Source organism: Pagrus pagrus (genome assembly GCF_965226575.1).
Source record: "Pagrus pagrus genome assembly, chromosome: 9".
Lineage (NCBI taxonomy): Eukaryota > Metazoa > Chordata > Actinopteri > Spariformes > Sparidae > Pagrus > Pagrus pagrus.
In genome coordinates, this window is record NC_140193.1 from 29,564,077 (window position 1) to 29,579,052 (window position 14,976).

Sequence of the window (14,976 nt, forward strand, 5' to 3'; positions counted from 1 at the left end):
TATAAGATTCAATTTCTGCCAATAGTTCCCACTTAGTCCTACACACTGGACCTTCAGAGACATTCAGCATTCAGTCATCATACAGGGAGAGAAGAAAGAACAGAGAGTATACCTGATGCCATGCAGCTGCTTTTAATGGACCAGACTGCCTTAACATGAGTTGGGTTTTAAGCAAATGGCCAGCACCACAATTACATGGTGAAACTTTTTAAGCAGTTCCTCTTTTGGCCTCTAGATGCCAGTGCCAAGAAAAGTCAACTAAATTGAAATGAACAGGAAACCCAACACTTCTTCTTTGTTTGTTTTTCGTCAGGAATTTTAGTTTACTAAAGTAGTGAATTAAATACATATTGTACTTGGAGTTCTGTATTTTAGGGTCAATTATAAAAATTCTTCAGTAAGGTTTAACAAGAGGTATGTTTGGGAAGTTATTTGCTTGACTGACAGGGAGTCTCAGGTTATCACTCTCTGTTGTTGTGTTGCCACCTGGCTGTCCCACCTCAGCTCCTCATGTGCTCCACCCTCTTTCAATTAGGATTATCTGGATCCAGTAACCAACAAAGATTGCAGTGAGCAGCAAACCCAAACTCCAGCTTCAAAAAGCATCCACAGACACATCTGGCTGACTCAGACTGTGCATCCATTTATAGACCAATATAGATCAATATAAGTGATCCACAAATGTCCACAATCTTATGAGGCTGACCAGGTGACATGAAGCAAACCTTTTCATCAAAATGCAGTGATTTCAGTTTGAGGAAGATGTTTTGGTCTCATTTAAGTTACATTTTCTCCTCTATGGATTTTTAAAGCACATTCTAGGAGTAGAATGGGCAGGGTGAAGATAAGTGAGCTCAAATTAAATCATCACGAAACTGCTTGGGTGTGTTGAACATCACAGATGATATGCTGTTATATATATTTACAGGATCAGGTGGACCTCCAGGGCAGCTAATGATCTTAGTTATCTGTTCTGGGTGAAAACTTTATATGACTGTGTCTTAACATTTCCTCTGCAGCCCAGCATACCTACTGTAATTAATTGCTGTAATCTGTGTATTATGTGTACACTTCTCCTTCACAGGTTTCAGCCTCTGACAACTTAATCAGTGATGATGAGGTTTTCTTCTGCTGAGCTCTGCTTCACCACACGGCTTTCTGCTAAACTGCCACTTCCAGCCAATCAAACACCAGATTAATTCACCAGGACTCTCTCTCTCTCTCTCTCTCTGTCTCTCTCTCTGTGTCTCTCTCTCTGTGTCTCTCTCTTTTAAGCACTCCTATCTGGACAGGGAAACTTCTCTGATTCTGAGAAACATAGCAGGAAAACCTTCCCACCTGCTGACCAAGGTGAAACTCTATTCACTTCTGCACGCCCCTCCTTTCCTCTTGCATGGCAACACCCTTTCTCTCTCTCTCTCTCTCTCTCTCTCTCCCTCTCTCTCTCTCTCTCTCGCTCTGTCTCTCTCTCTCGCTCTCTCTCTCTCATGCATGTCCTCTTGGGATGCTGAATCATGGGCAGTGGGGATGTTAACATCTATTCTATCCACCTCCCTCTTCAGTAATACCCCTCCTTCAGTTTGTGTGTCAGTGTAATGCACAGTGCCATGACGTGTCCTGTTGGCAGCAGTATGTCTGTGTATAATCCCAAAGCTTTACAGAGACAGCGATACAACTCCCCCTTTCATGGTAATGTAGCTGGACCAGTATACAGTACAACACTAGTGTAGCCTAATTAAAACAACCAATCTGTGTTCATTTGGTTTGTCATGATGTGGAAGCTGTGAAAGCCTGCAGGGTAGAAATGTACTGGGAATGTCTGATGCATTAAGCTTCTAATGACTCTGAAATAAAATGGAACAGCAACATGATTCCCCTGCACGAGCAAATTGTGACAGTGGTCATTGTCAAAAAGTGCAAAAAAATGATGATTACTTTGTAGAGGACAAAATCATCACATCACTTCTTTCATGTTCAGTAGAATATACAACATTGCCTTGGTTTAACTTGCACCTGGTTTTATTTGTAGCTAGTGTGACACTCGTTGGTACTCACTCATAGAGACCAGCCATCAGGATCCATTCCCTTAAAAATTAAAGGTGCAAAATTTACAACTTTAGTTTAAAACATTTAAAAATGTACTAAATATTTCAACAGGATATGCACTTTTGACAAAAAAATTCCCAGAAAGTTCGAAAAAAAAAATGTATCCAGATCAACACTAAAAATGAATGGTGTCTATTCTTGGCTGAGACCCATTGTCCTTCCAAGTTTCATGGAAATGGGTTCAGTAGTTTTTGTGTTATCCTGTTGACAAACCAACCAACCAACCAAACCAAAGCAAATGGGCACAGGTCAACATGACCAAAATAGATAAATGTGCAGTTTCATATCTCTGATGATGAGTCATAACAGACTATATTGTTACCTTACAAGCCTTGTTTAAGGAATGAGAGTAACACAAAGTATAACCATGAGTAGTTCACCATCACTGACACTGTGTGAGTTGTGACAGTTATTCCTTCCAACAGTTGTTGTGTAAGAAATGCCCCCATTTTGGTCATAGCATGACCAGCCTCATACAGCCATCTCCACAGTGCTGTCCCAACACTAATAGGGCTGCTGTCAAGGGCTCCAAAGTGTAGAGTGACCAAACATGAAACAAGTTTTAAAGGTTTAAGTGGGTTTCAAAATGGGAACACCATAGCTGCACTGTAGCTATAGACCATCTATTTAATACCACTAGAACCAGAAAAACATTAGTATCGCTCTGACTTCTTTCTGTAAAGCTTTGTGAACACTGGCCATAACTGTGATCACCTCTGCATCTGTGGGGACAAATCATCCTTGTGTAAGCAGAAGCATGTGATACTACATGACACTGTGCCTGCATCTTACCCAGCACCTCTTTGGTTGTTGTTTGCTGGTGAAGTTTGTTTCTGTGCAGGAGCCATTTTGCGTCTTTTCTTTTTTCTTTTGTTTCCTGTGAGGCATGAAGGTTTGCTCTGTTGAAGAATAAGAAAAGGCGAGTGTGAACCTGACCTCCTGTGCACTGTGTGTGCTGTGTAACAGTTTCATTAATATCATGTGCCAGTGGCTGATGGGACTGAAGATTCTTACAACAACACAATCACACAGGAGTCATTGTAAATACAGAAGAGAGTCATTACCAAAAGTTCTACCACTCTGGGGAGCGCTACTGCCTCAATATTTGTGTGATTTGCATATTAAATGAACTAAATAAAGGCCAAACCGAACCATTGTACGTATAAATCTCACTGCAGACTTGTATCTGACTCCTGTTGAGACTGTTTTCTGAAACATACTGTACACTGCAAACCACCAGAGAAAGTCTCCCTCACTGCTAACAAACATCCTCTGTGATTGTGCTGTAAGACTGCTTCAACAACACTGTTTGCCTGTAATGAAATGTTTGGGATGATAATAATAGTTGTGTGAAGTTGAATTATTTACTCATGTTTTATGAATTTAAGTTCAGGTAAGTGTGATGGTCAGCGCCTCTGTGTCTGCTTGTATTCACCAAAATCAGTTGAGTGATGCTCGCATATTTACTGCATCATTTATTTGACAAATTATTTTATGTTGCACATTAAAACTATACCAACCAACGGAAAACAAATCAAAGATTAACATTAGGAAAGATCTGTGGAATGTCTGGTTAATAGGTTTTCAAACACATTTCTTCATAAGTGATTCAATTCTTCGTACATGTATGTACATCTGAGCTTGTGTTTGGACAGTGCAGTGATCCGTGTTAGGAACATATCGTCTTTCCTACAGATTGTTGGGAAATTACTGTTTGAAAGTAAATGTTTAGGCCTCCGACCCTTTTCACAGCAGACACCTGAGCTCTTTGTGCTTTGACAATTCAAAATTGCTGCTGCACCGGTGGCCGGAGGTATTATGTTTTCAGGTGGTCTATCCATTTGTCCATCGCATTTTTGTGGGACACTTTATCTAAAGAACATCTGGAGGGAATTTCCTGAAGTTTGGTACAAACGTCCACTTGGACTGAAAAATGAACTGATTAGAATTTGGTGGTCAATGGTCGGATTGACTTCAGGTCCATCCCATTCTTGTGAAGACGATATTAAGGAACACCCGGTTTTGTTTGGTGATTGTTGTTGCACCATGTGATGAAGCTTTCTTTCATCATACCTTCCATTTGACCAAGAACTGCATTTACATTTAAGTCTAGACATTAGACCTTGTTAATGTCTATTAAAAATATACAAGAAATGTGTTAGAGATAGAGATATGATGCACTATGTCTGAGGCTCTGCTCATTTTCTGTGATGGGAAACTATGACTCCATGTCCATGGTCCTTTTTATTGCACTCTTTTCTAAACAGTAATGCTGAGCCTAATAGGAGGCATAACTCTGTTTTACTGTCAGACACAGTATGCTGGATATCAATGAATTCTTCTTCCCCCAAGAATCGTTTAGTTCAGTGTGTAGTCTGCAGCGTGCAGCAGTGACCTGAGAGTAAGTCGTTAAGCAGCCTGGGTTTGTCCTGTTCGGTAATGAACGTTTGGAGCTCAGCCAGTTGCAGTAATGGAGCTTAGCAGGTGATCCTAGCACAAGCTAACACCGATCAATGCAGATAATGGGACTAGCTACTACTCTAATTGTTGTTGTTGTTGTTGTTGTTGTTGTTTTTGTTGTTGCTGGTGCTGGTGCTGGTGTTCAACCCAGTGGTGGAGATCAGCCTTTCTGGTCTCTTGACGTAGAAATGTCTCATAACTAATCTCACAAAATACATTCCCCAATTCCAAAAAGGTTGAGGTGCTGTGTTAAACATGAATAGAAAAAAACGTGATCATGCTTTTTTATATAGAAAGTGAAAACAGCAGATTGATTTTTGTAAATATATGCTAATTCTGAATTCGATGCCCGCAACGAGTTTGAACCAGGTTGGGACAGCTGCAACAGAAGACTGAGATAGTTGTGGAATGAAATGAATGGGGCATCCTGGAAAGCAAAGATGGGGCGAGGTTCACCACTTTGTCAATCACATGATTGTATAAAGGATAATACCACATGGGCTCTCTCTGATGCCAGCTACATAATGTCCATGAATATCCTTGGAGAGATGGCTGTTGATGATATGTGACATTAATGTTAGTTAAAGTCTCTGCTGCTCTTGGGCTAAAGCTGTAGGCTTCTTAATGGCTAAGGGCAAAGTTTTATTTATCTGTGTGTGTGTGTTTGTGTGTGTGAGTGGTGGGGGGGCATTAGATAGAGAGTAAGTAATAAGGCTTTAACTCTGATTGGATCGGCGATGTCGTGATTTGATTGGATGATAAAGCAGATGAGGCAGTTTGATTGGATGTTAGGGGAATGTGCCAAATCTGCGAGGATAATCTTCTTTGGTGCAGAGAGGGGGTGATTCCCTGTAGCATCATATATACACACGTGTGCACACACACACACACACACACACTAACAGCAGCTGGCTGGCAACGGGCTGTCTCGCTTGGAATCCTCAGCTTTGGCTGTCTTAGTAAAGGAAGCACAAAGACGTATAAATCTGCTCCAAGTCCTCCTCGTTTAGCAACCAGTTTCAGTTTGGAGGTAAAAGATTTCTTCTTTGTGAATCTCGAGAGAGCAAAGTGAGTTTTAGATTAAGCAGATACTGTACCAGACGGCTACCATAGTTTGACATAATCTAGTAGACATCCCTGAGTTATCAAATTGTACTCTCTGGACTGATGCACCATTGATCAGACAGTATTGGACTTTTAGTAACAGTGCAATACTGGCTCCAGACATCAGTCTAGGCTCAGTGGGTCCAAATTAAGTGAATATAGTCAGATTAATGCTGTACTTTTAAGATCCATTTATCTCAGAACAGCTGCCACTGGCCTCAAATCCAGCTTTTACTGCCGCGGGACAAGCCCAGATGACCCATCTGATCGTCTTTCAGTGTTTCCTTCCTGCAGTAATTCTGACTTCAACGATTCATGGCATAAAATGCTCTGAGCTGCCTCCGAAAACCTGATTTTGTTTTAATTTGTGGTCCCAGACTTGAGTGGGTGGAGCCTCAATGGGCCCCGGGATTCTAGGCAGTTTACGAGCTAAGGGGCCAGTCTAATTCCTGCAGCAGTGATTAGACTGCGAATGTAATTATCATACGAATGCACTTGGCTCCAGTGCACAGCTGTGTGTGTGTGTGTGTGTGTGTGTGTGTGTGTGTGTGTGTGTGTGTGTGTGTGTGTGTGTGTGTGTGTGTGTGTGTGTGTGTGTGTGTGTGTGTGTGTGTGTGTGTGTGTGTGTGTGTAAAATATATGTAAAGCTATTTGCATGCAACATTATGTGTGTAGTTGTGCATGGAGCATATTCTTTCTGTGTCAGTGTTACACTGCCTCAGCAATAAATACAACCCACCCACGCACTTTCTCCTCACACATGCACACACTGTTGGCCCACTTCTGCTGCCTCTATATAAGTCTCATCGCTCCGCTCTGTTTTGAGCCTATGGCGGCTCAGGAGGGACACATTTCTTATAACTTCAAAGGCAGCAGGATCTTTCCTGGGCATAAGCTAATTTTAGTGGATTGATAATGTAGGTCAGCTGAATATCTATGAGATGGAGAGAAAACGTTTATGCTGCAAGCTTGAAACGATGGTGACGACTGTGACGTCTGTGGTGGGCGGTGCAAGAATACTGCAGAAAAAATCCTTTATATCTAACAGAGAAGCATTTTATGTCTAAATGAAATGCAGTACAATTACATAAGAGAGACGAAAAGAGGCCAGTAAAGGCAGATTTCTCCTTAATGCATAAATTAATGGATCATTATTTACAGATGGGTTTTAATTGGTTTTCTGAGTGGATAAAGGGATTTTTTAAGTGATCAATCACATTAAATTTCACTAATTAATTAATTACTCCTTATAATCCCATTAAAATACTTTAATTACATTAATGTAAATGTTAATGGGTAGATGAATGGTATTTTGAGGAGGAACAATTAAGAGGTTCAGTTTTATATTGATAGAGGGTTTGCATAAATTGAAATTAACAATGTTTTTCACATACTGCTCAAAAAGATATTTATAGATAGACACAGTGTTTTTGAGCATAATGCACCCTGTTTAGAGCTGGTATTAACATCTGTCCTGGGCCATCTGATCACCAGTGGACAGCTTTGGGCACAGGTTTGAACACCCGTGTGTACGGGCTCTCTTAACCTGCCACAGTGTCAACTGATATCCTGCAATTTTGAGAGTTGTTTCCAGAGAGAAACAGCTACAAAATACTAAATGATTGGTTCCATCTTAAAGTTCGGCTTCACTCTCTTACCTGCCAACATTCAGCAGCTGTTTAAGCACACTGTTTCAACCGATTTCACCATTTACACTTAATTAATGAAAGACAACACTTTATTGAAGGTTAATTTATTTTTGTGTGACAAACATCATGTCTGTCATTCCAGTGATGGTTATGCTTATTTGCATAAAGAGCGAGGAAGTGAGATCTAATCTCAAGTGTGGACTGCCAGAGGTAGAGCTGACCTCTGTGGACAGATACCAGGTCTGAACAGGGCCTTGTAGACTAAATAGACACTTAACAATGCTACATTACACGCTACATTACTTCAGAATCACAGTTGAGACAAAAACAGGTGTAAGTTATCTCCTAAAAGGCTTATGTAGGAGCATGGATCATATTTACTGCATGAATTAAACACCTCAAGGGAGAAATACATCAGAAATATGTCAACGGGAAACCACAGCAATGTTACTTCTAGGATTTAAAACGACAAGTTGTAATACTCATTTAAACATAGCCCAACCTGCATCTCAAGCTTTCATAGGTCACAGAAAAGTTGAGAACAAATGTTTGTTGGTGCTGTCCTGCTGGGGAAACAATTTATTTGATCCACAGTCGCTAAATTTTACTTGAGAGATCAGATCAGATGTATTGGAGCCCAGATGTAAGGGTTTCAGGGAAGTCAGCCGGGCTCCACTATTGCTAACATCATTATTCTAAATATACTCAATGTTGCATGTTTAATATGTGAAGATAGCACACTAACTGTGTGACTCTTACATGTTAGCAAGTGTGCTTGCTTTGTTTAATAATAAACTAACAGCTAACCAGAGTTCGTTCATGAACTTTACATGTACATCTTGTCACCAACAGAACTGCAAAAATGCAGGTTTCACAGAGGGCATTTTGGAGTTGGTCTTGTTGTAGTAAAGGTCATGGCAATCAGTTAGCATAGCAAAAAATAACAAGATTATTGATAATTACAACTACTATTCTTCTATTAGCCAGTGGGAAACAATACTGGAAGGAAAACAATAGATGTTAAGCAAAAACAACCATTAGTCTTGTTTTTGGATTGGATTGTTTAAAAAAAAAAAGGAAAAAAATAATAAATAATAAGTAAACAATCAAGATTTCTTTGGTGATATAGTCAGAATGATCCAGAGTCACCTTACAGTTAGTAACACAAGTTACACCATTACCCTACATTTGAATATGTGGAAATCATACTGATAGCCCTGGTCAGTGCCTTGCATTAGTGTGCTCTGTAAGTGATGGTGAACGTGCTGGAGGCAGAGATGAGGGGGACAGTAATGATTGTGATGGCTGTGATGATGATGAGAACTGACACTCCTTATCCAGCTGCTTCAGGCATGTGATATTCTGTTGATTAGGAACTGTAAATGCAAGCTTTAATGATCACTGACACAACACTGAATATTACTGTCAGCTAACAGTAAAATGCCAATGCTAATTCACACAGACTGTTGCTTTACATTCCCTGGCCACCTCCGTTATCTGAGTTACATTGTAACATGCTAATGGTAACATTTAACAAATGATTTTAGCAGTCATTAAAATGTTGACTTCTCTCTCACAGTTACTACTTTAGTTGAAATGTTAAATAGCACTGGCAGATGGTGATATTATGTAATATATTTAGTCATAATTAATCCTCTGCCTTTTTTTGTCTTTGTCAGATTCAACTCTCCACATATTCTTTTTAGTATTTAAACTCAAATGGGTGTTATGCAAGTCAAATGTCTGCATCACAAGTACTTTAACAACAGCAAATTGACAGTGTTATGTAATGTACATTTATGTACTTAAAGACGTACTGGTATATTTTCAGACCTGAACTGAAAACTCCCATGCTCTCTTTTCATTTTCCCCATTATAAATGCTAACAGTCATAAATGGCCAAGGGCAAACATTCATGTACATGTATTCATCAAATTACATTGTAGTTAACATTGCTGGCAGTTACTGTTATACAGGCCGGGCTGATATGGCTTTATAATAATGCTGCGGTGCGCCCCTATAGCTCAGCCTGTAGAGCGTGCGCCCCATGTACAGAGGCTGTGTCCTCGCCGCAGCCGCCCAGTGTTCCAGGCTGACCTGTGGCTCTTTGCTGCACGTCATCCCCCATCTTTTTCATCCCATGTCCTGTCACTCTTCAGCTATACCATCAAATAAAGCCATGAAAAATACCAACAAATGATTAGAAATATAATGTTGCACTCAGTAAGTTCAGAAAATGACATCACTTTACTGTAATGCAGCTTTTAAAATCGGGAAAAGACAACGCTCATGTCATACGACCATATAACCATATCCAGCATCTAAGATGATATATCGCCTCACATCATGATGACAATATTATACCGTATATTATTGTCAACAAAACTGTCAGATTTATACCCTATCATTAAAACAACATTGACCATTTTAAATCTATACGTTTACTTTGATACACTTTTTTTTGCTGTATTGTTAATATAATTTATTTTTCCACACACATCCCATGTAACTCCTCTGAATAGTGATAATACTAAATAATAATAATAATGACTACAAAAAGCTGATTATAACACTTTTTGTGTGGAAATCTATACATTACAATAATTTCAGCCCCAGTTAAGCCTCCATCAGCCTGAGCTGCAGGCGTTAACCCCAACCAACAAAACATAGGCTCGTCATTAAGAAGCTGTTTATGAGCTTAATACAGTAGGATCCTCTGCTGCTGCTGCTGCTGCTGCTGCTGCTGCCTGAGAATTTGGGTCTTGTGTGTTTGTGTGTGTGTGTGTGGGTGTGTGTGTGTGTGTGTGTGCGTGTGTGTGTGTACTTGAGGGGGTTTTGGGGGTTGCCGATAAGGAGATTGGCTGCTAATCTCCCCTTCCTCCTCCCCATCATCTTCATTTCATTCTGCCCTTTCACTCGTTCACAATACGGATCCTGTGTGTGATGTATGTGTGTGTGTGTGTTAGCGTGTGTTATGTGTAAGCTGACTGGCTAAAGTGGAGCACCTCCGCAAGGGCATGCACGGACATTCAGACAGTCATGTGAAGTGACTGGAAAGATCCCCTAAAAAGGAGATTGTTTGAGAGAGCGACGACGAGTGAGTTATAGAGTGAGACGAGGACAAAACGAGGAGCAAAACAAATGTGATAAGAGAAGTGGGAAGACGAGAAGACTGCGCTGCGTGGAGCGAGAGAGGAATAGAGAGCCCGCGAGGAGGGGGCATGAGAGCTTGAGATAAAGAGATCAGTGCCTCTGCATGTAAGTTGGCACAGCAACAACGCCCCTCCCCCACCCCCGTCCATCTCTCCTTCCCTCGCTCTCCCTCGCATTCCCTCTGTCTCGCTCGGCCAGGGAGGATGTGACAGGACAAGGTAGCATCTTTCACTTTGATTTACCAGCTAGTCGGGGAATCGGTCGGTCAATCAGTGAGTGAGTTGGAGAGGTGGTCACCAACCCAGAAGGCCAGCTGCAGCACTAGCCAGAGGGTCAGTCAGTCTGCTGGTCAGTCAGTAGATTTCCTATTTAATTAGTCAGCAAACCTGGCGCTCAGTCAAGGCACGAGTCAGTCACTCTGTAATTCAGTGGATAACTAGATTAGTCAACCTGCAGCTCAGTCACAGTGTAGACTGTCAGTCAGTCAGATAGTCATCTGCTCAGCATTCTTGCTCTTTTTGTGTCTTCTTGTTTTTCTATTTCTACTCTCATTTTTGCTTGCAGATCTTGTGTTTGTGCCTGCGCTCTGCTCGTCTGGAATTAAGGCCATCTGACTACTTCCTCCACTGCCTCGCTCAACTCTTTATTTTTCCCAGCTGATTATCTTGGCTCCATTGTCCTGTTGAAGGTTGACAAGCCTTGTGACTGTGCGGAATTGAACCGAAAGAGATAGAAGCTGTCATTGCAGATCAGAGCATCTCACCGCTGTGGAAAACAGACTGGACTTTCCCACGTCTCCATCCGTCCTCTAGTTCGTCGTCCGCAGCGACAGACGAACGCTGGCATCGCTTGCAGTTTGAGTGTCTGTGTGTTTGGGAAATTTGGATAATCCTCCTGAGAGAGAGACAATAACTGTCTATCAACATGTAGCGTCCGAGCTTTAATCCAATCTCATACCCCTGCAGTCATAATAACACGGAGATGATGATGATTATGAAGAGGAGGAGGAGGAGAGGCAGATTTTCCGACCAGACGTGTCTGATGATTCCTCACAGTTTGGGCTCCTCGGGCAGTTCACCTCTGTCTTGTTGGGACTAACCTCAGGCTGCTGTTTTAGGGGAATAATCTCTGCTTTCACATCATCTTCTCATAGTGCTTCCCTCACTGTCGGGAAACTATTAGCATGATAAAAAAAAAATCTGTCTGGAAGAAGCCTAAAGAAAAAGGAGTAATGTGTTTGGAAGAATGATGCGCAGCCAGCTGACAAAACTGGGAGTGCACTGATACTTTGTCCAAACAAAGCTGATAAAAACACTGTGGTTTTCTGGACTTTTATTTTTTTTTTACAATCAGAATTTGTAGTTTTGTTTGATGCAAAGCAGACACAGAAGTGTTGGTTGTTTGAGAGGAATCCACTGAGAATAAACAATGAATTCCTGTTGGAAGAATCAGGTGGGTGAGAGGACAGCATGTGTGTCCTTAATAGACACTGAGAGAGAGCGAGTACTGGAATGTAGGAATGTATCTGTCAACACTATCGGTTTGTATCGACTGACTAGTGTATCATCTCTGTTGTTGTCGTCAATGTGTGTGTGTGTGTGCGCGCAGGAGGAGCAGGCTGCCAAGCTGAAGGCAGACAATATCCGACTCGCCCTTGAGAAGATCAAGGAGGCCCAGGTGAAAAAGGTGAGTGTAGTTCACACACACACACACGGACACACAAGAGCGAGGCTGCAGAAATATGTGTCGTATGTGTGTGTGACTGCATGCATGTCCGTCTGGCACGTGCCCAGCGGACTCAGTTTTCTGGGTCAGGTCAGTGTTACTCCACATTGAAAGCCCTGGTCAATAACAGCTGGGGTCAACACACCCACACACACACCCACACACACACACACACACACGGAGCACTCAACATAATGACCATCGCAAGTTAAGTCCCTATCCCACACAGAGAGAGAGAGAGAGAGAGAGAGAGGGAGAGAGAGAGAGAGACTGGATTAACAACCTGGATTTATTACACACACAGAGAGACAGAACTCAGCTACCTGTCTGTGTGTGTCTGTCTGTCTGTCTGTCTGTCTGTTAAGTCTAATCGTCTCTATGTTGATCCTGCAATAAGCCCCAAAAAAGTGACAGTGGCTCTGTGTGCACCGTCTCTATCTCTGTCTCTCTCACACACAAACAAACATTTAAGGGATGAACAATGATATGGTCAAAAGATAATATTAGAATTAATATCATGGGACCTAAAACCTCATTTATACTATGGACGTCGGAAATACTTTAATTTGATTGGTTACATTTTTAAGCAAAAACCACAAATACTCCATTTTTATGCCTCCACACTGACGATAGCCGCAGAACGAGGCTTTATGTTTTCTGGTTGTGCGTTCCATTCTTGTGAACGCAATATCTCAGAAACGTCTTGAGGGAATTTCTCCAAATTTGGAAGAAATGTCCACTCAAGGATGACCTGATTAGTTTTGAGTGGTCAAAAGTCACTGTGACTTCACAAAAACACATTTTTGGCCATTACTCAACAATTCACAAGTATGACAAAATAATTTTCAACACAAGTGTCTTATAGAATAGAAGACATTTTATATCCAAAAGGTCAAACAGAAAAATGTTCTGACCATTATTCAACAGCACAGCTCAGAAATATCAACTTGACTGGTGTGGGGAGGCATGCAACTGTGATGTGGCGATTTTAGTTATTTATGCAAACAGAATGCTGTGATGATGTGTACAGTCACTTCAAAATCAGTGCATCATACACAATACATTGAGGCACAATTATACAATATTTGTGTGCATATATCTGTGTCTGTGCGTGTATATATATATATGCATGCAGAAAATATGCACAAACCAAGGTAGCCACACAATGATTTCAACAACAGAATCCAGAATTTGACGACTGATGTGCCATAACTTGACTCTAACAATCTAAATGATCGTCTCCTCTCTTCTTAGTTGGTGATTCGCGTCCATCTGTCAGACGAGAGCTCAAAAACCATGATGGTGGATGAGAGGCAGACAGTCAGACAGGTACGACTGACTCACATCACACTTACAGCAGGGATGCAGTAATGTTGGTGCAGCTGAAGCAATATTAGTAGCTATTACAGTAGAACAGTGTTTTTCAGTGCTGTTCCTGGAGGCCTCCTGCCTCCTGCCCCAGCACACCTGATCCAAATGATCAGCTAATCATCTGATAACAAGTCTTCATTTGGAGCAGGTGTGTCGGGGCAGGAGGCAGGAGGTGCAGCAGAAGTAATAGTAGCTGTGTCAGTAGTATTAATATAATAATAAGTATATAAGTATCAGTAAATTAGTAATATCAGTATAGTAGAATTATCAGCAGTAAAAGTGGAAGTAGTAAAAACTATAAGAAGTAGTGCTTTTGTTATTAATAGCAGTTGTATTATTAAATGGTATTAGCAGTAGTAGTATTACTACTAGTAGTGGTGGTTGTAGTTAAATGAGTGGCAGTAGTACTAGTAGTTGTGTCATAAGCTGTAGTAGACATATAAGTAGTATTTGTGTTGTCAGCAGTACTTCCAGTTAGTGGTACCATGTAGCAGGGCTCACAGTAGCAGTGCTGGTATTACAGTGTTGTGCTCACAGTCTCCTGTTCCTCAGGTTTTGGACAGTCTGCTGGAGAAATCTCACTGTGGTTACAGTCCAGACTGGTCACTGGTGGAAACCATCAGCGAGCTGCAGATGGGTGAGCGGCACACACACACACACACACACACACACACAGGACAAATGCTGCTTTGTCCTATTGACTAACAAATACTAGTTTTCACACAGTTATTTCTGGCTGCGAGATCTCAGCTAGATTTTACACCACAAAAGCTAGTAACTTTAAATGTATTTCATCTTCAGAGAATCTCTTCACAAATCAGTAACAAGAAAGCAGAGAGAAAAGGGGGAAAGCAACCTGATATTACATGTAAACACAGAGAAGTGGAAGTTATTCGAGAGAAGTAGAGGCTCGGCTCCCAGAAGAGTTTTGGTTAAATCAAGGAAAAGTTAATTAACTGGCATTAAGGGAAAGTAAAGGGCATGGTGGAATGTATTGAGAAATGAGGCTGGAGATGTATGAGTGAGCCATTCCATCTAAAACTTTATAGGTTAGAAGGAGGATTTTTTTAAATCAGCTCTTGTGTGAACCAATAACCATTGTAGAAAAATCTTATATAATCAAACTTCCTGGATCGGGTGAGGACCTTTGTTGCTGTCTTGTGTTGCCCAGAGAGAAGTGCATTACAGTCTATTCTAGAGGTTTTTAGGGCATTTTTGTGGATTTCAGTCTGATTTTGAGCAAATGAGGCATATTTAGGCTATTTTACACAGATAATTCAGAAAGCTTTATGTCACTGGCTCAGAGTGAGTGGAGGTTAATGTAAAACAGACTGCATGTTTCAGCTGATGAAATGAATAATGAATGTGTAATATGAGGGGCTAGCTTTTGAAAGCTTAGTATAAAGTG

The 14,976-nt window shown here is 41.1% G+C and overlaps 1 protein-coding gene across 3 annotated transcripts in view; it reads left to right on the forward strand.

The window, feature by feature from the left end:
• Positions 1-14,976, forward strand: part of raph1a (Ras association (RalGDS/AF-6) and pleckstrin homology domains 1a) — an 81,986-nt gene that overhangs the window by 49,597 nt on the left and 17,413 nt on the right. For 2 of the 3 annotated variants that reach the window (XM_084362099.1, XM_084362100.1), the window contains exons 9-12: positions 1,276-1,350; positions 12,081-12,158; positions 13,452-13,526; positions 14,121-14,205. In XM_084362099.1, coding sequence (XP_084218225.1) covers positions 1,276-1,350; positions 12,081-12,158; positions 13,452-13,526; positions 14,121-14,205 — 313 coding nt within the window. The remainder of the gene's footprint in view (positions 1-1,275; positions 1,351-12,080; positions 12,159-13,451; positions 13,527-14,120; positions 14,206-14,976) is intronic. The other variant, XM_084362101.1, reaches the window with a different exon arrangement.